At 43.7% G+C, this 27201-nt stretch overlaps 1 protein-coding gene across 1 annotated transcript; it reads left to right on the top strand.

The window, feature by feature from the left end:
- Window positions 1-21759, top strand: NTMT2 (N-terminal Xaa-Pro-Lys N-methyltransferase 2). The gene is made up of 4 exons (XM_036387349.2): window positions 1-240; window positions 9379-9554; window positions 17223-17472; window positions 20790-21759. Exons 1-4 carry the CDS (start codon window positions 87-89, stop codon window positions 21062-21064), a joined length of 855 nt encoding a protein of 284 aa, XP_036243242.1. The 5' UTR covers window positions 1-86; the 3' UTR covers window positions 21065-21759.
- Window positions 21760-27201: the final 5442 nt, after the last annotated feature.

Raw genomic sequence — 27201 nt, 5'->3', positions numbered from 1 at the left:
CTGCCTCTGCCCCCGTGGAAGGACAGCTCCTCCAGAGAACACCAGCCACAACACCAGTCCATTCTCCCAGAAAAAAAATCTTCACCATGGCCTATAAAGCAGCACATTTGGCCTTTAAGTCGCGCTGGCACAAGACAGATGAGGAGCTCTGTCGGCACAGCATGTCCTTTGTCCTGCACAAGGCAATCCAGAATGACTTCTTCAAGTGCTACCTCTACCTGCTGGAAAAACTCCCCCTGGGTGAGTAGCTGTGGGCAGGAGTGTCCATGTGTGCTCTGGAAAGATGGATTGTGTCAGATGGGGAGATGGTCACTGGTACTGAGGAGGAGGAGGAGGAGTAGTTTTGAGAAACCCAGCTCAAGAGACTGCAGTGCTCACTAAAGAGTTTGGAACTGTGTCTCCCAACTGCCTCTAATCCAGCATTCTGTTGTTTCTCCTAAATACTCCACAGATTTTTAGAGGAGGGAGAGGGAAAGACTTGCAAGAGTGAAGGAGAAGTTTGGTTTCTGGCTGACCGTTCCTATTTTTGCCATCATTTGAGTAAAACGTGCCTTGACCTGTTTGGAGCTTGGAAGGACAAATCCAAAACTAGCAGAGCTAGCAGGTGGTTCTTTCTTGTGCCTAATGCCTGTTTTGTTGTCATTCTGGGTGTCCTCAGCTCTGGTGTTTGCATTGATTTGGACAAGTGCTTGAAAGGTGCTGATTTAAATTTTTTTTCAAGAGTCTTTGTTACATGGATCTCTGCAGCAGATTGTCTAACCCACTGTTTGCTCTCTGGGAGGAAAATGCTTCCAAAAATCTGTTTATAGACAAATTTCAGTGACAGCCTCTGGTACAGAATTCCAAGAGGGCTTGGTGGGTTTTTTGCTTTTTATTTTTTTAAGATGTAGAAAATGAATGTTCATTTCTTATGCAAATTTGACCCTGACTATGAAACAGAATTTCCCTGTGAGAATAAAGGTAAAAAGTAGATTTGACTTGAGTCTGTATTAGGTTAGCATGTTCTGTTTTAAGCAGAATTGTTCAGCCTACACTCAATGTCAGACCTGTAGGAATTTTAAGGTGGGATGGATGAGCCTGTGCAATCTGTTTAAGTGAATTCTTGGGGGTTCCTTTCTAACTGAATGATCCATTTAGGCAAAAGGAATATCTTACCTATTTGTGTGAACTGTACAGATGCAAGAGTGTAGAATTCAGTAATCCTGAACATTTCCATGTTATCTTAGTATTTTAGTGTGCAATTTAATAGTATTATTATTATATAGAATGTGCTATATTTATTAATAAATATATATATATTTATATACTATATTTATTATCTTAGTATTTTTAATGCAGCAATATCTGCAGCTATTTAAAATGAAACATGGAAGATAAATACTCCTATCCTTAGTGACAGGTAGCTGTGAACAATGGAAAGGAAGGAAAGATGGAAAGGAAGGAAAATCAATTACAGGTTGATGGAATCTCATGAAGTCGATGAAAATGTTATTCTTTAATTTGTTTTGAAAAGAAAAACAACTTATTAGAAACTGAGCAGGATTTCCTACAGTGTTAGCTGTAGGGTAAGTACCACTGCATCATTTTAAGGTTAGAAGGTACCACTGTGAGCATCTAACTTAGAATTGAGTGTAAAAATTCTGGCATCATGCTTGTAACTTGTCTGGGTCACAGAACACAGAATTTATTTATGAACACAAAAATGCCTTGGTTTAAGTGTTTCAAATGGCTGAGAACCCATCAGGCACCACTCAGCTGTTTCCAGGCCTAATTGCTTCACTCATAAAACTATACTTATTTCTTGTCTGAATTTTATTGAATTTCCATTCCTGGCCAACAGGCTTTGGAAAATGTTCCTATCAGACCAAAGGTCCCCTCTGCCAGGCTTTTCATGACCTGACTCATTAAAACTTAACTAATGATCTTACAAGCCCATTGCCAGCCTATCCAAGTTACTTTGACTCCATGGAAGATGTGAGCCCAGCCTTCAGGTGAATATGCAGCATGTTCCTGACTCCCTGAAGTAAAAGTGGGCATGAGGACAGGTGTGTGGAAACCCAGGGCACTGGGAATATTTCTCTGTCTCCTCTGGGGTGCCCCTGACCCCCAGGGCAGCACTGACTCTGACCCTCATTCATGGAGAAAGTTTCCCAGACTTCAAGATAGACTGGAATCCACAAAAGTGTGAAATAGGTTATAGAGAGCAATGTAGGTGAATCACTTGGTGAGAAATTTTAAGGTTTGGGATTTTTAGTGTGTTATGGATGGAAGCAAGATGGAGGACACAGGGTGTCATCCTGGGCTTCTTCTTCATGCTTCTTTTTGCTTCTTCTTGCTTCTTCTTCATGGGTTTGGGTGGCATTTTGTAATTGGGCAGAAAAGTCTGCATTGTGGGCTCTGTGGGATCAGTTATTGGGTTAAAAGGGAAAATAATCCAGGTGTCAGCTTTTAATTGGATAGTTGAGTCTTAGGGGACCTTGTACCAAGAGATTGTTGGCCATTTTGTGCCTTGTAATGAAAAGCTGCCCAACTCACAGTAGTGAGACTGTTTTACTGATAAGAAAAAATAAACACCTGAGTCTGAACATGAACTATCATCTCAAGTGCCTTCAATCCAGACTCAGAGAAACCCACAGTTGGGACCCCCACACAGGTGGAGCGGTTCATGTGCTGTGAGTGCACATCCAGGGAAATTCACATCCTGCTATGATGGCAGGGTCTGGATAGGGGGACAGTCAGGCAGAGTAAAAAATGTTCAGAGAGTTGTGGTCAAATATTGAACTCAGTGGAATCCTACAAGGGTCTGTCCTGGGACCTGTCCTGTTTAGAACCATGGAATGGTTTGGGCTGGAAGAGACCTTGAATTTCATCTGGTTTCTGACCAGATGAACTTCATCAGTCAGTTCATCTGACCCCCCTGCCGTCTTCATCAGTAACTTGGAGGAGATGCAGGACTCCAGGTGGAGGTGGTTTTATCCTCACATTTAGAGATTGCAGCCCACTGCCAGGACTTGCCCACAAGCTCTAAGTCAGGACTGCCAGCCAGAGGCACCTAAACAGGCTGGAGGAAAGAGACAGCAGCAACCTAGTGCCATTCAAACCCACTGAAATTCCAACCCAAAAGCCAAGTCATGTACCTGGATAGGAAAAACCCTGGGCAGCAACACCACAGACTGGTCAGCATCTGGCCAGGGAGTGCCCTCCTGGTGGGGTTTTGGTAGGCAGCAGCTGAATGCCCTGGCAGCCAATGGAATCCAGGATGAATTAACAGAAGCATGGCTAGTTGAGTGAAGGAATGATCACCTTTTCTGTAGCAAAAGAGCCTTGAACTGCCAGAGCAGGAAATGACATGGAATGGGTTGGAAGACCCTCATTGTGGTGAGGGAACTGGAGCACGTGCCCTGAGAAGACAGACAAAGGGAATGGGGCATGCTCAGGCAGAAGTGAGACCAAATATCACCCTGCTAGTACCTGCAGGAAGGTCATGAATAAGATGGAGCTAAGATCTGCACAGTTGTGTGCAGCATGAAGACAAGGGCTGGTGGCCATGAATCAAAAGTAGTCCAGACTGGTTATAAGGGAAAAAAAATCATTTTATGTGAGGACAGTCAGGCATTGGAACAGGTTGCTCAGGGAAGTTGTACAATTCTCCATCACTGGAGGCTGTCTAAACCCTGCTGAGCCTCATCTGGCATCATGTCTGTCCCTGCTTTGAGCAGCAGTTTGGACCAGAGACTTCCCTAGGGCTCTTTCAACTTGGACTATCCTGTGATCCAGTGCTCTCTGTGATGGAGAGAACAGAATGTGGCACATCCGAACATCTCTGCATAATGACAGTTTCCAGCTCAGTTCAGAGTGGACCTGAGCAGAAATGAGCTGAGCTTCTCAGGCTTCCAGAGTGGAGCCAGAATCTCTGTGTAAACAAAGAACTAGAGCAACAGTGTGACCTAGCAGGGAAGTTAAGCATGTGCTTCACCCAGTTTATGAGTAATAACGCTGAAACCAAGCCTCACACTGAATCCTGCAGTGCTGCCCAGGGTCAGCATGGTCCAAAGCTTCCTCCAAACTCTGCTAACTCCATTCTCCCCCCACTCCATTGCTGGGCTCAGTGGTGGAGCTCTTCTGGGCCTGTTTACTTAGGAGCTGAGCATATCTGGTATCACAGCCTCTTAAGAGAAACATGTCACTTTTACAGGCCAGGCTAACATTTATAAATAAAAGACATGAGTAACTTCAGGCCCTGATCCAACAATGTACTTAAATGTGTGTGAGAGCCCTTAAGCCCAGTGGACTTTATTGGAGCTACTCAGATGCTGGAAATGATGCACGTGTTTGCCTGGGCTGTGGGACTGGGTGCCAGTGGGCTGAGATCTGCAGTGGAAAACTGAGAGGATCCACCCCTGGAGACAAATATTCCTGTGTGTGAGGCACGTGGCTAAAAGTAAAATCTGCTTTGGGGGTGGCATGATGTTCATCCTGTATAAACCAGAATTTACATGGTACTCAGACCACAGCAGAGAGGTAGATTCCTCCATGGACACAGATAACTCTTTTTCAACTGATGCACAAAGCAGATGTTGCATTTAAAAGGGAGCACTCAGCCAAACTGGAATTAGTTCAGTATCTTGCAGAAAGCAATTGGAACCACAAAATAATGTTCACAAATAAAAACTTCAAAAAAAATTACTTGCAACATTTACTTCTGCCAGGGAAATTTAGTTGAGGAAACCCTGAAGTCAAGAACTGTAAGTCAGCATACTGCAGGTTGGGATTGCACTGGGTCTTATATGTTAAGTGGTCCATTTCTTTAGAGATTTAGACCAAATGCACTGGAAAACAACATTTTTAACTGATCCATAAGAAAATATGAGAGGTAATGTTTTGAACTTTGCAGGGCAAAAGGCTCAGGTGGATAGTGTCTGTCTAGTCCACATTGGCTGGCATTCAGCTGTAGATCACCCCTCTGCATCCAGACTGTGTTTGCAGTGACTGAAAATTATTGATGTCTCATGACTGGAGTGACCTTTAGGGAGCCACTTGGTGCCCTCAGCCTGCCTGAGCAGTGGGTTTGCTTCAACCACCTTCCCTTGGGGACTTGCCAGCAGATTCAGCTGAGGGACAACTGCCATGAAAAGGTTTCTTCTTTACTGGAAACACATTTCTGACTTTAAATCTTACAAGTTACCTGCCTTAACAGTGAGAACCTCATATGTTAGCCAGCTGCCTGCCCTGTGATGTCTGAGGAAGTTGCAGCCTGCATTGCTCTATCCTGCTCATGCCCTACTTTATGGAATTTGTTGAAGGCAGCCTGTGTACCCATAGCAGGCCTCACAAGTATTTAATTTCCTGATGCATGAGGCAGTCCCACACGGGTCATGGAAAGGGAGATGCCTCTGGCTAGGCAGGCCCTGTGATGAGGGGGAGGCACGGCTGAGCCCTGACAGCCACCAAGGACATGTGGCCCTTCTCTTTTGGGGTAGATTCCTGCAAGCTGGCAAACCTCCACCAAGGACATGTGGCATTCTCTTTTGGGGTAAATTCCTGCAAGCTGGCAAACCTCCACCAAGGACATGTGGCATTCTCTTTTGGGGTAGATTCCTGCAAGCTGGCAAACCTCCACCAAGGACACGTGGCATTCTCTTTTGGGGTAGATTCCTGCAAGCTGGCAAACCTCCACCAAGGACATGTGGCATTCTCTTTTGGGGTAGATTCCTGCAAGCTGGCAAACCTCCTCCTCCTCCCTGGTGCTGCTGGAGCCTGCATGCCAGGCACAGCTGCGAGGCAGATCAGAGGTGAGGTTGATTGGCTGTGTCTGGAAAACTGGGTTGTGCATTGGGAGAGTTGGCAGTGCTGCAAATTCCTGAGAGGGAGGAGCAGCACTGAAGGAGCGAGAGGTGGAAATCACCTCTGTGGATCTCACACTGTACAAGTGAGGCTGTTGGTCCACGGGACAAAATTTGGGGTACAGTGCCCCTCTTTGCACTGTCCTGTGTCCTTGCATGCCCTGGGGTGGGAGACATGCATAAAAACATCTTTGCACAGTTTAATGCATGGAGAAGCCCCTGTGGATACTCTCCCAGAGCTGGTTTCAGATACCAGCACGTAGGGCAGGGCTCTGGGGCCCCAGATGGCCCAGGAGGAGCTGCAGTCAGCTGGTGTGTGCATGCAAGTCCTGGCAGGAATTCTGCAAGCCTGATATTGGTTCTGAATGAGAAATGTGAGAGCAGACACTCCAGATCTGATATCCTGAACACCATATCGTCCCCATGTGTTGCCGCAGGTCAGGCTCATGTTTTGAGTAGAAGGACGCTGAATATTTGTTGTTCATGCTGTCCTGGTGTGCAGACAGCCTGTAAATGTCCTTCCTTTCAATCTAGCAAAATGAGATAAATCACTGTCCCTTGACAGGTCCATGGAACACCCCTGGAATCATCACTGGGTTCTTATATGGAAAATGTCACAAAGCAAACATACAGGGATTCAGTTTTGTTCAGCAGACAGGCTGACCTCTGAAACAGAGCAAAAGCAGACACAGAGAAGACAAGATGGTGCCACTTCTGGATAAAGGACAGAGATTCCTTACTGGGAAAATCCCAGCTATGGATGGAGTCTTTTTCCCAGGCTCTGGGAGCCACCCTGGCCAAGCTGTTCTGGGGATTGGCTGCTGCCCCCTTCATATTAATTTCTTCAGCTAAATGGTTTCTTCTTGAGTATGTGAATATAATCAGTGGAGTGTGTAAAACTCCCAGGTTTGACCCTTGCTGGGCTCAGTGCTTCTTGTGGTATAAATTTCTCAGGCATAACATAAATGTGTAATGGATTAAAGCTTTAATAGTATCCGTTCAGCAGTTGACTTAAGCAGGTGATGACAAGAGGGGCTGGTAATGCTGCTTTTGTTGGATGAGGGATATGCTGGGCATGCTGCTTATATGTAACCCAATAGCACTATTCTGTTCTGAGTGGTCCTTGGTGGTAATTATTCCCTATCCTACTTCCTTTGTCCCCCCCTCATTTGCCTCCAAAATGTCACTCTCCTGCTGAGGATGGGCAGGCACACACTTATCATTCCCCGCTGAGCTTGCTTGCCCTCAATTAAACACATTCCAGGCTTATATTCAGGGCCTCTGGCCTTGCTCTCCTCCTCTGTGTGGAGGGCATAATTCCTGTTCCCTGGCCTGCAGAAGCCTATTCAGCCCCTCATCACAGGAGCTGGCAGTGCTCCCATGGAAGTTTGAAGATGCAGGGACAAAGAACTGCTGCCTGGTCCTTCTGGCAGGGAGCTCTCCCTCCCTCTCTTGCCATGAGCTCAGAAGGTGTTTGCTGCTGGAGCATTTCCAGTTCCATGGGAGCGCTGGGCAGCGGCAGCAGAGCTGGTCTCACACTGCAAGGTGGTGCTTGCAAAGGCTTCTTCCCAGTGTGACTCTGTCCCTCCTCGTTGCTTGGTTTTCACTGTCTTGGATTGTGTTTTTGGTGGAGGGTCTGTCACACACACAGGAGAATGCCTGGGCAGTCAGAGGTGATGACTTGCAAGCAAAACTCACAGCCTGCCTCAATCCAAACTTCTGATATATCCATACTTTTGATATGCTGATGCACATTGAGTACAGAAAAACCCAGGCTGTGGAAGATTCACCTCAGTTTTTAAAGAACGGGGCAAAATAGCTCTTTATCCAGCAAAACTCACAGATTTTAATACAACAGCTTCAAAATATTGATTGCTGTATGTTACCAGCAACGTCGCCAAGCCATGGAAGGAAACCTCCAAGCCTCTGGCACACAGGAACCTTTCAGTATATCACCCACTGATTGCCTTGCTCCTTGACCTATGTCAGATGAAAATTTAGGACTGTCTCTTCTAAATTGTGTCCCCCCTGTGTACTCATTTAGGTCTGAGACTACCATCTGCTCCTTGGTTCAGCTTACTTGCACTGCCACAGACCATACAGTATCACTAAAAATAAACCAGAGCAAGTGCCTCATTCATCCCCTCTCTTCCTGGGGCACTCCCTGTGCAGCTGTCAATAGCTGGAAAGCATTTCTGGAAATCTGCACAACCGTTAGGTCAGTGAGAGCAGAAATGATGACCCTGCTCACTAGTAAATGCTGCCCACAGCTTTTCCAGGAAAAATCAGACCACTTGATGTCCTTGGCATGTGTGTTCACTTCAAACCTGAAGTGATTTTTCACTGACACGAAAACAGTGTGATGATTGAAATGACTTCTGAACCTGGAAAGCACCAAATTTTCATGAGGAGGGCTGGATCCCTGCAAGGCCTTGTAGGATTCAAACCAACACCTTTCCTTCCACTGTTGCTTTAGAAATGGATTTGGTGTTTTGAAGGCTCAACTTAAGTTTACAGATCTTCATCTGTGGAAAATGGCAGAAGGCTCACATACTGTGCATCTGTATGTAAACCTTGAGATAAGAAATGCTGACTTAGAAATGCCATGGAATAGGACAGACAGTGCTGAGAGAGAAATGGAACTAGAAACAAGTTTCAAAGGATGGTTTTGTAAATAAGACTAAATACTTTGGAGAAATAGAACTATGAAAGATGCATTGTAGTAGGAGCCACAAGGGGTAATTTTAGATTATTGGCTTAAGGCATTTCCAGCCTGATGTGGCAAAAGATGATAGGCCAAGAAACACTTCTAGTCTATTGTAATTAAGAAATAATTGGCTTTTGATTGTGATGGCGTGATTTATAACATCTGTATTGTCTCACCCTTCTCATGAGATTGAAAATAAAATAAAAGTTTTTAAAGCACCTCTCAGTTGCCCCATCTCTGGGTCAGAAAAGGGTAAAATCCAACATTCATCATTGTGCCTCTGGAGTGTTGCTGTGGCGCTTGATAAAGAAGGATGCAGGAAAATTTTATGGTGCAAAAAGAAAGGATCCAACCCAGTTTATTTTATTAAACCCTTTTATAGGGTTTTTTAAGAACATCCCCTGTCTATCCCCAGTTGGTCACAAGTTGTTGCCCTGTATTGATTGGTCACTCAAACTCCTGGAGTGTTCATGCAGGAAAGGTTGTTTGTGAGAGATAACTTTCATTTCTCTATCCAACGGTATAAAACCAGTTTTATACAGGTGACTAGTGTTTATCACAGTCCTAGAGTCCTTTCTCAAGGAAAGTTGTTTTCCACAGTCTTAGAGCTCTTTCTGAGGAAAAGCAAGTTGTTTTTCACTGCTGCAGAGCTCTGTTCCCACAAAGAGCTGTCAGCTCCCTCATGGCTCCTGTGGGCTCGGGTCAGGATTCTGCTCGTAAGCCTTGGGCCTGCTGCTCCACCACCACATGAGGCAATTAGCTAAGGCAGAAATATCTGTCACTGACAATAAAATGGTGATTTATAATGGTTATTTTCACTCCTTGCAGTGAAGCTTTACGCCCTGACAAGCCAAGTGATCAACGGGGAGATGCAGTTCTACGCCAGGGCCAAGCACTTCTACCGCGAGGTGCCCGCCACGGAGGAGGGAATGATGGGGGACTACATCGAGCTCTCCAACACCGACGTGGAGTCCTCACGGGAATTCCTCAGGAAGTTTGTTGGGGTGAGTCATTTTATCTCATCTTCTGCAAGGAGCAGTAGTGGATTGTGTTTAGGTTGCCCCCAGACGGAGGAAGGAATGATGACTCTGACTCCATGTTCTCACAAGGCGAATTTATTATTTTATGATACTATATTATATTAAAGAACACTATACTGAACTATACTAAAGAATACAGAAGGGATACTTAAAAAGGCTAAAAAGATAATAAGGAAAAAAAAAACTCATTACTCCTTCCAGAGTCCAAACACAGCTTGGCCCCAGTTGACCAAAGAGTCAAAACAACTCACACCAAAATCCAATGAATCACCTGTGGATAAACAATCCCCAAACACATTCCACATGAGCACAACACAGGAGAAGCAAATGAGATCAGAATTGTTTTCCTTTTCTCTGAGGCGTCTCAGCTTCCCAGGAGAAAAATTCTGGGTGAAGGGATTTTTCAGAAAATATGAATGTGATGGTGGTGATGTGTCAAAAATGACCTGCACGGTGCCCAGGCACACCTGATTTAAATGGCACTGTGTGTCATGTTTGATTTGTAGTCATCACTGTCGTTGGGTCTAGTCATGTGTTCTGGCAGGTCATTTTTAAGCATGAGTACATGTGGCATTCACATTCTCTGAAAAAATCCCTTCGCCCAGGATTTTTCTCCTGGGAAGCTGAGAAGCCTCAGAGAAAAGGAAAACAATTCTTATTTCATTTGTTTTTCTTCTGTTTTGCTATGTGGAATGTGTTTGGAGATTATTCACCCACAGGTGATTGTTTTACTGGACTCTGGTGTGAGTTCTTTTTACTCATTGGACAATCAGGGCCAAACTGTGTCAGGACTCTGGAAAGAATCACAAGTTTTTATTATTATTATCTTTTTAGCATTTAGTATCTTTTCTATATTCTTTAGTATGGTATAGTATAGTATTCTTTAATGTAATATAGTATCATAAAGTAATAAATTAGCCTTCTGAGAACATGGAGTCAGATTCATCATTCCTGCCTTCATCGGGGCATTCCCAGCAAATACAATAAATACACATTTTGCCTGGTCCTACATTATTATTTACCTGTTTTACATCCTTTTCTAATGCTCCCAAGCTGCAATGAGGAGTTCTTTTACCTGGGTTTGATTAATTCTGAATGCAGGACTGAGACCTTTCATGATAAAATCCTTGTTGGCTTCAGTGGCAGATTTGTCTGTGCAAATTCTTGCAGTCCAGTTGGGAAACTAGCTGAGACTAAATGCCCAGTTTCTGGTTTGCCTATTTATAGGTATTTCTGAGAATGCTGCAACAAAACCCACCTTCTCCTACACATTGTAAGTATATAAAAGAGGCTACACATTAGGCAAAATATTTTACCTTAAACATTCCAGTGTCACTGAACACCTTTTCAGGCACATTGCTAAAGGACTGTAAAGTCTTGAAAGGTCTGCTTTGGCCTGAATTGCAAGGAGATGCCAAGTTGGATTTTAAGAGCAGTATCACTTTGGTCTTTAGATTTCTGAAAATCCTATTGAGTCCCAACATTTTCTTTAGAAATCTGAAAACCTTTAGAAGTGTGGCCTGATGGTTTTCTGACTGCCCTTCCCTTTTCCCAGGGAAGGAGCCCACTAAATTAGCTCAACAACAGTATTAGAGGTTAAGGAATCCACAAACAAATTTGTGATGTTCTACTGCTGACAAAATTACTAATTCTATATAATGCTGCCACAGATCTTTAATTTTCTGCTCAAATGTACAAATTTGGGATAGCCAGATGACCTTTTTTTAGCCTTAATGATCCACTGTGGGAAGTAAGCTCAATAGGTTAATTAGATGTTGTATATGGAAAAAACAAAGGGCACAGTTTAAATGGATTGGGGTGGAAAATGAGTGTGTCTTGACAGCAGATAGAAATCATGCAGAGCTGTGAAGGGCAAGTGTGGCAAAATTTGCTGTAGATAGAGGGAGACTTTTGGGGCTCTGGGCCAGAATAGCTGCATTTTTCTGTATCAACAATCATTTGTATTAATGCTGAGGCAAAAAAGGCTTCTCAGATGCTCCCTGTATCATGGTGTCAGCAAACACAAAGTGAGAAAATACAGAGGAGGTTCAGTGAGGAGCTGAAGCTGATGGTAACATTTCTGCATGACTGTGGTATTTTCGGGATCCCCCATGGCAGGAAGGAAATAATGAATCTGACTCCATGTTCTTAGAAGGCCAATTTATTATTATATTATATTATGCTATACTAAAACTATACTAATGAATAGAGACAGGATACTTACAGAAGGCTTAACAAGATACAAATGAAAACTCATGACTCTCTCCAGAGCCTCAACACAGCCTGACCGTGTTTGGTCATTAAGTAAAACCAATTCACCTGTTGGATAAATAATCTCCAACCACATTCCAAAGCAGCAAAACACAGGAGAAGCAAATCAGATAATTATTGTTTTCCTTTTTCTCTGAGGCTTCTCAGCTTCCCAGGAGAAAATCCTGGCAAAGGGATTTTTCAGAAAATATGACAGTGACACATGACATTTCTGAAAACAGCATTTTCAGAAGGAAAATGAAACTTAGTCAAGGCACATTCCTTAAATTTTATTTAAGTCTTGTTTTAAGGACATTTGTGGCATTCAAGTGGTGCAGAAGTGTGTGCTCAGGGGAAGATTTCTCCCTTCCTAGACATCACACAGATGCAGTTTCCTGCAGCAGGTCTGTGTCACCTCTCCAAGACCCGAAAAGGAAAGAAGTACAGTCTGTGACAGAGTTTCACATGCCAAAAGGGAATCATACCCAATGCATCAGCTGTGATGACAGATACAAAATACTCCAGAGCAAAATTCCCACTCCTATAATTAGCCAGGGATAGAAAGGATACTCTGAATGGCCAAGATCAAACAAGAAAAAAAAATAAAAAAGGAACAGAGAGGAGTCTGCACCTCTTGCTTATTCTGATTCAGTTTGTTAAAGCCTGTTGTCTGTTTAGATGTAGCCAATTGATTATGTTACTTATGGTTTATTTTTCTTTCTTACTACTGAAATTTGAATCCTGCTCAACCAGATAAAGATATTTAGTGGCCTTCTGTAGCAGAGACTTGATAATAAAGCTAATGAACTGTCTTACTGAGTTTATGGCTCTATGAGTATTTTTTTTAACCCATAAGGTGATCAAGATAGAAAAAACCAGTATGCTTCAGGCTAAAAAGGTGAAGCAAACTTCTCTTTTAAGAGAAGTTTAACAAAATTGGGAAATAGGAAAATTTGTTTCAGATGAACTGAACAATATTTTTATTGTTTCACCCTCTGAAAAATTTCCCCCTTTGTTTTCAAGAGTGCAAGTCAGTTCCAAAATAAAAAATGCTCTTTAGAAATGAAAGTTGACAAGTTTGGTTTCTTTTTTCCTTGAAAGTTACAAAAAAAAAAAAAAAAAAAAAAAAAAAGTACTTTGACATTTTCAACATTCTTTCCCATGTTTTTTTGGCTAAAAACTATTCTCTAGATTTGAAATACCAGTTTCACAGAGAGTTTTATTCATTTAAAACTCTGCATTCTGGCAAAACCGGTGCTCCCTGAACAAACACTTGCCCGGTTCCACTCAAATTACCCCTCCAGAGTTAGTTTGGCTGGCGTGGAAATGCCACACAGTGACATTTCCCTTCCATGACTGATGTTGCATTCCTTCAGGTATGGCATTTCTTAGCATGATCCTTAGCACCACTGTAAACTGAGCTACACATTTCTTTGGAGAAAAGAATTCATCTTGCCTTGGGCACATGGAAGGAATTACAGGAAGGGACTGAGGGCTTCACTGACATTTCAGCTCCATGGGCGAGTCGAGCGAGGGTTGAAAGTGCCACTGTGCTGGAGTTAAGAGGTTTTATGTGTGTGTGGGCAGAACTGAAACCAAGAGCAACATGGCCTGAGCCAGCAGGGCTCTGCAGACAAGCTCCAGGCTGTCTCAGGTACAGGGTTATCAGCACAGCCACAGCCCTGCATATTTATGGCAGCCTGCTAATGCCTCCGTGTCCACACAGCCACCGTGTTCCCAAGCGCCTGATCCGGAGGCAGGGAGTAAAAAGGAAAATAAAGAAAACAAAGGAAGCATTAATTCAGCGTCGGTTGGGAGCTGTAGGTGTGTAAAATATTACCAATGGAGATTATATTGACTTTATGGCTCCCTCTCTGCCCTCAACGCTTTCTGCCTCTCTTGCCCCCAACTCACCTGTGTGATTGGTTACTTGCTGAGTGAAAACTTCTTGAAAAGTGATTTTTCTCCAGTTTGATCAGCGTGATAGAAGAGATGTTGTTGAAAACATGCTCTTTTTTTGTTTATTTAGAAGGAAAACCACTGGGATTTTTATCTTTTTCTTGAACTGTGATTCCTTTTTTTGTCATATACAGCTTCACTGCCTTTCTGCTCTTCCAAAACCTGAAGTAGCACTGGGAACATATCCCACAGCTCTTTTATTCCAAAGGCAATTTATGAGTGCCCAATTTAGCTTTAGAGAACAATTTTGGGGTGTATATGTGTCCTAAAGGACAGTGATTCTGAGTAATGGGAAGCAAGTAGTCAGAGGAGCAGTCAGTCTCAAATTTTGAAGCCTGTTCTGGCTTACAGTTTTCGCTTATAACATTTTTTTGAATAAGGAGTCTGATTTTCAACTCAATTAGACTTTTGGGAAAATGTTTGCCTTCCAAAGAAAATGTTAATACTCTGTCAAAGCCCTAAGCACTTCCAAACTGAAAATATATTAGCTGAACATGGAATTATGTCAACATTTTCATTACAAATGGAGCCGTGGTGTTTCACAGGGCTTCTCAACTGACTGCTGGAAGCTCTCACTCCTTTTCAGCAAAGTGTGGGATCCAACTTCATCTCCCATGACCGTTCCCTTTCCTTCTTCTCAATGGCACATGGAGATGTGTCATCAGAGGTCCTTGCTGTGACGTGTCATGGGAGATGAATTCCCTGTTTTGAGTGATGAATTCCCTGCTTTGAGTGATGAACTCCCTGTTTTGAGTCCCTACTATGACTGTAGATTCTGTGAAACACAAATGTTGAAGGAATTACCTGGCTTTTTTGTCAAATTCTGTTGGTGGTTTTGGTAAATCATCCCAGTTTTCTCAGCAGCTTTCTCAAAGATTTGTAGTTAATCCCATCAGTGCAGACCTGTATGTACCTGCCAGCCAACAATATGGAAATCCACCTTGTAAAGATCCAAGACACAGTTCCTTCTCCTTTCCTGAACTCCTTGTTACCTCTTAGTCTGGTCCTCAGTAAAAGCCACGTGCAGGAACTTCCAAGACCTGAAGTATCATTGGGAACTGTAAGCCAGAACAGGCTTCAAAATCTGAGCCTGACGGCTTCTTTGGCTACTTGCTTCCCATTACTCAGAATCACTGTCCTTTAGGACACATATACACCCCAAAATTATTCTCTAAACCTATATTGGGCACTCATAGATTTCCTTTGGAATAAAAGAGCTGTGGGCTATGTTCCCGGTGCAGCCTGTGGATGAGGAATGGCTCCCATTTTCTGGCTAACTACAAACAGGTAGTCTCCAGAGCCCAGTAGGGTTGAAGGTCTGTGGACTCGTGCACACATCAGGAGATTAATCTTCCTGGGCATACAAATTGGGAGCAGCAGCCCTGGAGACTGGTGAGAGCCCTTGTGTGCTCTTTCTACAATTACTGTGTGTAATCAGATGCTGGCCTGGGCTATTCATAGTCATGTCATTGACAGTGCTGTCCTTTGACCTTAATAATCCACTGAATTACCCACTGAAGCCAGGCCAAAAAAGTGTGAGTTCCATGATTTATGCTGGGTTCATTACACAGGGGGGGTCTCCCAATAAGCAGGAAGAGCAAGACTCTTCCTGGGCTTGTTGCCTTTGAGTGCAGGGAAGTTGCAGCAGGAACTTTGGCCCACGGCTTTCACTTCAATGCTCAGTTCCAGAGGACAGGGAAAAGGTGTTTACATTTGCTTTTAATATGTTTGCTTAACAGATAGCTTTGGCCAGGGCAGCTCCTATCCCACAGTCAGTGCATGCGTAGGCTCAGAATTTCTGTTTTACAGAACAGCAGCAGGCTCTTAAGAGCTGTTTTATAGCTAGAATGGAAGCTTTAGGGGTGAAATACAGCTTTCATTATAAAGCCTTTTTTACAGCGCTTCATTATTTTCTCATAGTCACAGCCTTTGTGACACACTTTTCCATGTCTGATCTCTGTCCAAAGATGACATTTATGAAGAAAAAAGGAACAGTTAAGCAAAACCTAGTCAATCATCTTTCTTGTCTCTATGCCTAAAAGAGAAATTCTGTATATGCTCCAGCCCAAACTTCTCGAGTTGTCATACGTTACCTACCACTCTGAGATCTTTGTTCAAACACAATTTGTTTTGAGGACTGCACTTTGATCCCAGGGATTCTGTGTATCTGTAGAAATGCCCATGGGCACCTCAGAAGCTGTGTGCTGCAGAAGTTACTGCTTGCATGCAGTATTTGGTGTATGCTTCCTTTTTTATTGGCCTTTCCAGGGCACAGAATGAGGCTTATCTAGCCACATAGTTCCCTGTGAGGTGTGATCATTTGAAGTTGCAAGGACTTTACAGAGAGTAGTGGATCTTCTGAGAAAGCCAAGAGCTTGTGAAAGACTCTGTCTCTTCTTACACCAAGTAAAAATTTCCTGTACAGCAGTAAATGCAGTGAGAAGTCCCAGCAGCAGCAGCCCGGGAGTGTGACAGACCAGCTCAGCTCAGACAGAGGTACCCAAATCTGTGCTGATTCTTATCAATCTCCCAACAGCCCTGCAAAGATAAGGAGAGAAGACACCAGGTTGGACACACAGTGGGTAACAGAGTGTCTTGGTTTGAACAGACAGGTGTCTGCTAAGGAAGGCAGGAGCCTCCCTTGAAATGGAAAATGTAAACCCCCTCCCTCTGAATTATTATAATTTTGAAATTAAGGGGCTCTCAGGCAAAGATATGGGAATAGGAATAACAGTTCTTTACTAGGAAAATTAAAAATACAAATGTAATAGGTACAAAAAAAGAGAACAAACCACCGCCAGAGTCAGACCATGCCCTGCCCCACTGTGTGTCAGGGGGTGGCACAGCCCCATCCCATGGGGGCTCAGCCCTCCTGCAGTGCCAGCTGTGGCTCTGCTGGAGCAGGGATCCTGCACAAGGGGGGAGTTTTCCTCTGCAGCTCCAGGGCTGCTGGAGATGGGCCTGGGCTCCCTCTGGCAATGCAGGGCAGCAGAAGCTGCTCCTCTGGCAATGCACTGGGCAAAGGCTGCTGGGCTGTCCCAAAGCTCAGATTGGATCCAGGTAGGAATGCTTGGCTCCTGCCCTGGGCGGAGCATCTCCCCATGGGATGATGGGATTGGATCAGCCCTGCAGGGACACCCACTGGCCATGGACAGAAGATAATTAATAATTAATGGCCCAGGAACAGAAGATAATTAATAATTAATGGCCCATGGACAGAAGAGATCTCCTGGAGGGAGGATTGGTTGTGGGAGAGATAAAGAAAACTGCCCAATGAACAGCAGAGAACTGCCCCAGCTCTGACAGATGGCAAATAGAACACTCACCCCAGCCACATCTTTCAACCTAAGACACACAGTTGCTGTGATTTTTTTTGTCAGGTGGTATTTTTCAGATTTCCAATGATTTTCTTGTATCCCCCAGGGGGTGGGGAAAGCTGGCACCAGCCGTGCCCTGGACTGTGGCTCTGGGATAGGTCGGATCAGCAAGCACGTCCTGCTGCCCGTTTTCAAGAGTGTGGAGCTAGTGGATATGATGGAGAATTTCCTGGCTGAGGTCCCAAACTACCTGCAGGGCAAGGAGGACAGAGTAGAGATGTATTACTGCAAAAGCCTCCAGGAATTCACACCTGCCCCACGAAGATACGACGTCATCTGGATTCAGTGGGTTTCAGGTTAGTTCTGCACGATCCTCTGGCCTGACACCTCACAGAACAGGCAGCCTCTGCTCCAAGGAGGTTCTCAGATATTTGGGATGACTTCCTAAAACACTACAAGAGACTTCTGAGAGTTCCCCACATGCACACTGGGTACAAATCAAGTTGGTTTTTTCAGGTCATGTGTTGGAGAAATGTGCCAGTTCCTGGAGAGCAGCCTGCATGCAAAGGGGCAGCTGAGGGTGAGGCCCCACACAGGGATTTTCTGGTGCAGAAATGCTCTTTCTTAGGTGCAGAGAGAAACACAGGGCTGACCACACTTGTAAACAGTGGTTTCTGAAGCTGCTGACTATCCAGGCTTGGAGGTATTTCAGGAAACAATCAAGAAAAAAGCCATAGTGGAATCACCAATATCTGTAAATCAGATCAGGTCTTATTACCTCCACTGCTGTTTATCAGACATAGGTTCCCTTTGCTATGTCCCACAGGAGCCCCTCCTATAAGAAACATCTGCTTCTTCTCCTGCAGCCACCCCTGTGAATGCCCTGCAGCATTTAGAGCAATCACATAATGAGGGCTGTGTACCTTACAAAAAAAAAAATTAATTCTGTACAGTGGAAAGAAGATCTTCTTTAATCTGTGAACTGTAGTGTCCAGGGTGCAGTTTCAGAGAGCAGAAGGAATTATTCAAGAGGAGGTCTGAACAAATTGCTTTAGAGCAGCATAATTTTCCTTTGTATCTTTGCTTTTCTTTAATAATGAGTCATTGCAGTAAAAGTAGCTCCTGCCTCACCTTTTGAGCAAATCCAAGTCAAAATGAAGAGGAATGAGCTTAGAAGAACCATCTAAGGCTATGCTGGTCAGATATGTGGCTCCTAACTAAGGAGCATATCATATTCTTAGCACAGAGCTGGATCTTCTTTCTCCATTAATGTCAAGGAAATATGGAGTCATCTTAATCATTAATCAAACCTCTGCCTCTGTCTTGAATTTGGCTCAAATATGCCAGCAAATTCATTTGATGGAGCAAGGGCAGAACTGTCTGCTAGAGAGAAACACCTCTAAGATCTCATTTTCTTAGGAAACTACACTAAAGGCCAAGTAAAGAGAAAAATAAGCTCCAAATTAGGTGTTCAAAAGCTTCAATGAATCTTGCCAATGAAATCTTGATTTGTCTTATGCATGCATTAGCATGTGAACCCTAGCAGTCATTTTGTATAAAAAGTACAAGTGCAAGCTTACATTCCATATAGAAATTACCATTTTCCTTCAACTTAAAATGTATTCAGCTTTAGGTTTTGGGGCTTTTTTCTTTTCAATTTTTGTTGTTGTTGTTGTTGTTTGTTAGGAGTGGTTAAAGAAACTTGACATGCTATGTCAAAATGTGGTTTTGAAATGACAGCTTCCATTTATAAAAGTTTAAATCTCCCATCAAGAAAATGAAATAGTTTTACTAGAAAATACAGGTGATTATTTTTACCAAGTTTCTCATTCACTTTCTGATCACCTGTCTTTGTTGATTCATGTTAGATATTTCACATGTGAGAGTTCTCATTTTGCTCTTCTCTGAGCTCTGCATCATTGTTCTCCACAGAACTCCTGATCTTTGACAAGGAAGGATAAGAAACAGAATCTCAATAACATTTTGGAAAAAAGCACTATTTTATAATATATACATATCTACAAAAATCCCATGGGGTATGGAGTAACATGAGGAGTTTAACTGGCATTGTGGAATTGGCTTTGCATTCTTTGCTGGATCTTTGATCCAGAACTCCTTTGATGGAGGGATACAGTGCTACACAAAGTTACAGAGATTTTTAGCAGTAAAAAACAGAGAGGACTGGGATTATCTAGTCTGACCCACTCTACATCCCAAGCTGCTCTATTCATTCCTTTACCCCCCATGCTAACCCAGTAGCTTGTGTTCAATTAAAACAAATCTTGAAAGATTCAACCACACTTGGTTTGAGGACTTCAAGAGGTGGTAAACCCCACTTCTGGTGGTAGTTTCCAATGGGTAATTGCTTACACTGTTAAACAGTTGTCACTTATTCCCTATATGAATTTGTTTGGCTCCAGCCTCCTGCCACTGATTCTTATTATAACTTAAACCACCAGATTAAAGAATCCTTCAGCACCCACTATTTTCACCACTCAGTGGCTTCTGTCCACATCTGTTGCTGCTACCATTATGGATCCCAAATATTGATTGGAGTTTGTATTTGTGGATCTCGTTTATTTGCCCAAGATTTCCTAGTTAAATCTGGCAGGACTAGAATAATAATTTTCTGCAATAAACAGGCCATGGAGACTCAGATCAAGGCACCCTTCTGACATGTCTGAATGGTTAATAGCGATCTGTTTTTGATCTGTCTTGGTTTGAACAGACAGGTGAGTGCTAAGGAAGGCAGGAGCCTCCCTTGAAATGGAAAATGTAAACCCCCTCCCTCTGAATTATTATAATTTTGAAATTAAGGGGCTCTCAGGCAAAGATATGGGAATAGGAATAACAGTTCTTTTGTAGGAAAATTAAAAAACAAATACAATAGTACAAGAAAAGAAAACAAACCACTGCCAGAGTCAGAGCAGTCCCTGTCCCCCTGTGTGTCAGGGGGTGGCACAGCCCCATCCCATGGGGGCTCAGCCCTCCTGCAGTGCCAGCTGTGGCTCTGCTGGAGCAGGGATCCTGCACAAGGGGGGAGTTTTCCTCTGCAGCTCCAGGGCTGCTGGAGATGGGCCTGGGCTCCCTCTGGCCATGCAGGGCAGCAGAAGCTGCTCCTCTGGGAATGCACTGGGCAAAGGCTGCTGGGGTGTCCCAAAGCTCAGATTGGATCCAGGTAGGAATGCTTGGCTCCTCCCCTGGGCGCAGCATCTCCCCATGGGATGATGGAATTGGATCAGCACTGCAGGGACACTCACTGGCCATGGACAGAAGATAATTCATAATTAATGGCCCAGGAACAGCAGAGATCTCCTGGAGGGAGGATTGGTTATGGGAGAGATAAAGAAAACTGCCCAATGAACAGCAGAGAGCTGCCCCAGCTCTGACAGATGGCAAATAGAACACTCACCCAGCTAAATCTTTCAACCTAAGACACACAGTTGCTGTGATATTTTTTGTCAAGTGGTATTTTTCAGATTTCCAATGATTTTCTTGTATCCCCCAGGGGGTGGGGAAAGCTGGCACCAGCCGTGCCCTGGACCGTGGCTCTGGGATAGGTCGGATCAGCAAGCACGTCCTGCTGCCCGTTTTCAAGAGTGTGGAGCTGGTGGATAGGAATAGAAATACACAAACCCATTTCCAACCTAAGGCACCATCTTTTCACCCACAGGATACCTGACAGACAAAGATCTCCTGGAGTTCCTCATCCGCTGCCAGGGTGGCTTGAAGGACAACGGAGTGATCATTCTGAAGGACAATGTGGCCAGGGAGGGCTGCACCCTGGACTGCCTGGACAGCAGCGTCATCCGCGACCTCAACATCCTGCACAGCCTCATCGAGATGAGCGGACTCACCATCCTCGGGGAGGAGAGGCAGGAGGGCTTCCCCGAGCAGTGTGTCCCTGTCTGGATGCTGGCCATGCAGCAGGGCCCTGGCCACTCCTGACTGCCCTGTGACACCCCAGGGACTGGGCTATGGATGAACCAGGGGACTGGGAAGGAGGAAAGCACCTCCTGGGATCCTCCTACCCATGCACTGCTCCAGGGCAGCAGCTTCTAAAGGGTCAGGAGAGATCCACAAAACTTCTCCCAGGAACAGTGTGCTCCTAAATCCTACCTGCTCCATCATTCTTTCCATTTTTAAAAGCTTTCCTGACCTCCTTGTCAGATCCTGTTCCGTTAAGGAGTCAATGCTGTACAAAACTCATGCAAGAGAAAATAATTAAGTCTGAATTTTCTGTGGTAGTTAATAGTTTTGGGGTGTTCTCTATGAGGTGTTAACAAGCCTGGTTTTTATTATGGCACTTAGGTCTTCTTGGAATTTAGGAAGGATCTGTCAGAGCACTGAAGCAGGAAATTCAAGCAAATTCTGGAAAACTTCACCCAAATTTTGGCTGTCCTCTCTACCTGTACTTTAGAATATTTAAGCCAAGAATATAAGGAAAGTTTGATCTTTTTGTTGGCATCAGCTATGCAGTTTTGGGGTTTTTGGGGGGATTTTTTGTTTTTTTTTTTTTTTTTGTTGTTGTTGTTGTTGTTGTAGTTGTTTTGGGGGTTTTTTTGTTTGTTTGTTTGGGAGTTTTTGTTGGGTTTTTGGGAATTTTTGTTTGTTTGTCTGGGGGTTTGGGGTTTTTTTGGTTGGTTTTTTTTTTCCCTTTCATTTCTGTCAATTTGGACAATAAAACAACCTGGTTAATTTTCCATTTTTAAGAGCTACTTCCTCTTCCTGATGTTCCTGCTGTAGAACAATAGTGGCACATAAGGGATTTCACACTCCAGAGGAAAACTTGGCTGACAAATATCTGCATGTTTGCATTGAAATTTTGTGAAAAGCTTGCCCCACATATTACATTCTGAAATTTTAAATTTTGTTTTTCAGAATGTTCACAGTGGAAACCACTTTAAAGCCTCTCTTGATTATTCATACCACTGTACATTTCTTTTTTCCCACATTCAGAACAAGCCTGGCACCATATGCAGAGCTAATGGGATTTCATGGAATGTTAATAGTAAGGCTGTAAGAAGAACTAATACAGTATTGTATTAATTAACAACTGTGCTAAACTGCAGAGTGTTAGTGTTGCCCAAAAGCAATGATTTACATTCAAAGAGCAGCTGTGTAAGCCTGCATTTGAAAATACTGACGTGCAGCCCCATCTCCTTAAGGCTCACAGGAATTGTACATTAAGCTTCTTGTCCTCTTCACAGAGGCACAGAAAGTGCTGTGGGAGGACAGAAGTTCATTTTGCAAACAAATTCAGAATTTGGAATTCTGCTTCATTCTAAAGATGGGGGGAATTTTGAAATTTGTTATGAGGGAAAGCTACACAACCACAGTTTTTCAAGCTGATTAAAGTTTTTTATCCAGACAACATGAAATGCTTCTTTTGAATTGAACTTTTAACCTAATTTGCACTTAAAACGTTACTAAGGCTTGTTCAAAATTTTAGAAATTAATTCTGACTCTGTCAGAATTTTTATCACATCTTACTCCCCTGAAATGCAGTCCTGGCCAAGCTTTTCAGACTTTGTAAAGAGTTGCAATTTGACAAATCTCCCTGTGCTAGGGGAAAGGAGCTCTATAAAACATCCCTCACATGACAGCAGGCACAATTGGCTGTGTCAAATATTGTCAGCTGTGTTGGATTAACTAAAAAAGAAGCCTGAAGATAACAAGATAAGGGAGCCTCTCAGCTGGATTTTAGCACACATTGCTGTCCTTTGATAACAAATCTCCAATTTTGATTTTAATTGCATAACTCATCTTCTCTGGCAATATGTTTGCACATGTTGAGAATTACCAGTTTATGGCAGAAGGCTTTCTGCCATCAACTCTTATCCACTAACTCTTCTGTTAATGTTCCATGGCTAATTGTAGCATTAGGGAAAACCACACTGGTGATTTGGTGAATATTCTGGTGTTTCCTATAGCTATGGTTCCCACAACACAGATGCTTCTGGAATGTTGACTAATTCTTCCATTCTCATCAGCTGGTATTGCATGGAAACTGAGTAAGTAACATTTTTTTTATCAAGAAAGAAGCATCAGTCCTATAGCAAAAAGAAGGGAATATTTACATATTTTCCTTTACAAATGGATTGCAAATTAATTTGCCCTTCACCATTTTTTCCTTCCAGCCAGAGACATCTGCCATGGGGCAGAACACTTGGGGCTGCTGGAGATCCTTGAGCAGTGGTGTCTGTGCCAGGCAGGTCTGAGAGGTGCTGCCACTGCAGTGCTGAGGGAATGGCATTGTGCAAAAAGGGGGAATAAAGAATTTATTCCCAAATCTTACAGGGTACAATATATCAGCTGAGTTGGTGCAGTTCAGTCATGAGAGACGTGGTTCCAAGGTGGATTTAGAATACAAAGTGGTTCAAGATGAAAAATGGAATATAAATGGTTGGTGTGGTTACCAGTGAAATACATTTTTCTGTGTAAAAATGTTCTTCCTGTGTTTTGTGTATCTTTCCTATTAGAATTTCCAGAATGCATGTACATAAATATATAATGAAAATTGGTTCCCTTAACTATGTGAGAAGAGAGAAAAGTAAAATCTTAATTTAGTAGAAAAACCCACATTTCATGGTTTCCACATTCCTGGAAATTAATGTTTCATGGCTATGTTGCTTCCACAGTAAAATAGTAAAGCTTTTCTGGTGACATAATGAATCTCAAGAGTAAAGAAACAAAGTCCTTCAGGAGCTTAAATGCATGAGAAGGCTGCAGACTGAAAAATATTTTGGTTTCCTCCCTTTCTGAGGCATGTTTTAATTCCAGAACTTCCAGTCATCTGGTACAGGCCACCCTTAAATGTCCCTTAATTTGGGTAAGGGCCCTTCTTGGCTTAAAAATTCAGGTCTGTCTGCAATTTACCAATAATATATAATAATATTAAAAAATAATCACAAATTTCAAACAGGAGATTTTGCTTAGAAATCATCTGTGTATCAGTTGTTTTTTGGTGTTCAAGGACTGGATATTCAATTCAATGGCTCTGCCTCAACTTCCCTGTTATTTAAACCAATCATTTCAAGAAGCCTTTAGCTCCCTGGAGGTTTGAATCCCACTTGTTTTGTGCTCATCTAAGACTTGTTCCTGACCTTGATGTTACCAGAGATTTAATCCAAGATCAGGGTCCTGTCTGAGACAAGGCTCACAGAACACTGAGGGTCCTTCAGGCTCAAGTCCTCATTAGCACTGAAGGTGATCAGGGAAATTCCCAACTTGTCCTTCCCTCAGATCTTTCTCCCAAGCAACCACACAGAGTAAAGGCTTAGCCCAGCACAGTAAATCCCATTTCTGCCGAGCCACCACCCAAGTTCTGGTGTCACTTGGTGTCCCCATATCAGGTCCAGCTTCTGTTCTGTGTGACTGAAGGCCAAAAATTACCTTTGTGAGCCTCAAGCCCTGGCTGGAGCCTCCAAACACCACATTTTCCACAAAAATGTAGGAAAACAATTGTTGCAGCATTCTGAGCAGCAATCCCAGCCATGCAGCTCCAGCAACCATCACAGCTCAAGCTGCTCATGTTCCAAATGCAATTCAGACATTGCAAATGTCCTTTCCTTCCTAACTGGAAGAGAGAGCCATCATTTTGAAACATGCAGCTGAAATGCTTTGTTTCAGAAGTACTGAAATGCTATCAGGTATTTTTAGCTTGATTTTTTTGTTTAGAGGTTTATATAAGCTAGTTTGAGCTGACATGTTATGTGAGGTGACAGTGTAATACACTATACGGTATTGAAATAGTTGAAGTGAAACATCAGTTTCCTGCAGAACACACTCATAAAATCAGCACATTCCCTGGCCCTAAACTCAGTGAAACAAGTCAGCAATTTCCAGAGGAAACTGGTTTCAAGAGGTACAGCCCTGTCAAAGGCATTTCCCCAAGCTCTCTTTGTCCAGACTCTCCCATCCACTCAGGCAGCTCTAGAAGCAGCCACTGGAGGCTCTTGGACAGGCAAGAAGAGGCAGCTGCCCCCTCCAGAGCACTCTGACCAGCTCAGAGCAGGACTGGGCTGAGCACAGAGCCTCCCCCCTGTGCAGGGGCTGTGCAGTGATGGTGTGTCCTTGTTAAAACCAGCTCAGCATCTTCATTGTGATGGGGCTGCCAAAAACAAGGCAGGGCCTTGGATAACCAAACACCCTCTGGAAATCACTCATGGAACCAGCACACTGCAGTCAAGGCACACTTCAGCACTGGAAAAAGCTTTGCCAGTTAGTCCACCAAGAGCCCTGAGGACCTTTGTGCCATCCCCTTGGTTTTTTCCAGGCTCCCCAGGGTGTTTACAATGGCATATCAGAGTGGGCTGTCCAGAGGAGCTTCACTCTCATGTGTGATTAAAACCAGTTGTGCTGCATCCCATCCTTCTCTTCCTTTGATGCTTCTTCCAGCTTGCCAAAGAAAATCCTGCCTCCACTTGCCAAGAAATATTTGTTTTCTGTGGACATCACCACATCCCACTGAAATAAAACAGATTATCTTTGATTTTGAGAGGAGGTAATTCTATTTGTCTGAGAGCAATAACAACACTCTGCATTTCCAACATGCAGGTTAGTTCCTGTCTTTTCCAAATGATGGCAAATGGGCACCCCCAGACCACCAAACAAAGCTCATGCTCCCATCACCATACACCTCTAAGCTGTGAAGAATGGGGTTTATTGTGTTTGGGATAAGGAAACTGAGGCACAGAAGGGTGATCTGGGCAGCATTACAGCTTTACCTGAGTGGTAGCTGTGAGTGAGTAGCACCTCTACAAACCAGGCCACCAGAGGAACTCCAGAATGTTCTGCAGGCAGACATAAACTGATTCTGGCTGTGCTTGGAACAGATTGGGACAGCCCAGTTGTGGTTACCCTGCTTAACCCCACCTGGAAGGTTCTCCAAAGAGAGGGCTCAGGCTGAACATTATGCTCAGGAGTATCAACAGCTTCTGATCCCTTCAAAGCCTTGAAACAGCAACCCAGTGTATGCCTGCAGCAAAAATAAAAACAAAAAAGTGATGAAAAAAAAAATAAAAACACAAAAGTGATGAAAAGTCTCTCCTCTCTGTATCTCTCTCCAAAGAAATGTTGAATTTGCAGGATTTCAACCTGTTGTGGTGTCTTCGGGACTGAGGTTTTTAGAGGCATCTCCATTGCACTGTGCCTCTTCACAGTGACTTGAACTGATCTGTAGGTACATTGTGTCTGATTGCTCCTCTCTCCCTCATCAAATCAAAAAACCCAGATTTAAAAATCTTCAAAAACCTTTCAAAACCTTTGTTTGGGTTATTCCCTCTGTGTGCACACCCACGGTAACCACAGTTTTACCCATGCACACAGCTCTGTGCAGAACAAATGCAGTTTGAGCCGGCCAAGGTGACCTGTGGTCCTGGCTCTGAGTGTGGCTTGCCAGCTTTCCACGAGGCATCTGCTGCAGTGGAACAGGGCCTGCTGTTGAGCTGCACCCCCAGCCACCCAAAGAATTCCCTGTTTGCCAAGGGAACTGTGGCTGGATCAGCACTGGATGTCATCTGCTGAACCTGGCCCCATCCCAGGACCCCATGGCAAATCCGCATGGTGACATCTGACACGTCTGGCTCGTAAAACCCACTCAGATCTGTCCCAGCCTCTTTGAATTAATGCTGCTTGTGCCTTAAGCCTCTCAGTCATGTGAGGATTTTGTAATGTGGGACACAGCATCAGCTGAAGTGACCCAAGCACCTTCTGGCTGCCTTCTCCATGGCTGCACACATCCACAGGGCACACCAGCTGCTTCTCACCTGATCTGGACATCTGAGAGAAACTCACCTGGGGTTAAGGCAATGTCAGCACCTCCCACAACTGTCACTGGGGAGAGGTCAGCTCCCCCTGAAAGCTGCTTCCCTCCTGTGATGTTTATCCCAAGGTTATCCCACACACACAACTGTAGAAGAAGCCATGGGGAGTGTCTTAGGTCCAGACAAGGAATTCTTGGTGTCTAAGAGGGGTGGGTGAATTTCAGCTTCAGTGTATGGAAATTCATGGACCCCACATTCAAATCTGCTCTTTCTCCCACAGATGCAAATTTGGATCTGCAGCCCCAGCTGTAAAAATCT

This window comes from Molothrus ater, chromosome 9 (assembly GCF_012460135.2).
Source record: "Molothrus ater isolate BHLD 08-10-18 breed brown headed cowbird chromosome 9, BPBGC_Mater_1.1, whole genome shotgun sequence".
NCBI classification, from domain to species: Eukaryota; Metazoa; Chordata; class Aves; order Passeriformes; family Icteridae; genus Molothrus; species Molothrus ater.
This window is presented reverse-complemented; position numbering and strand designations above follow the sequence as displayed.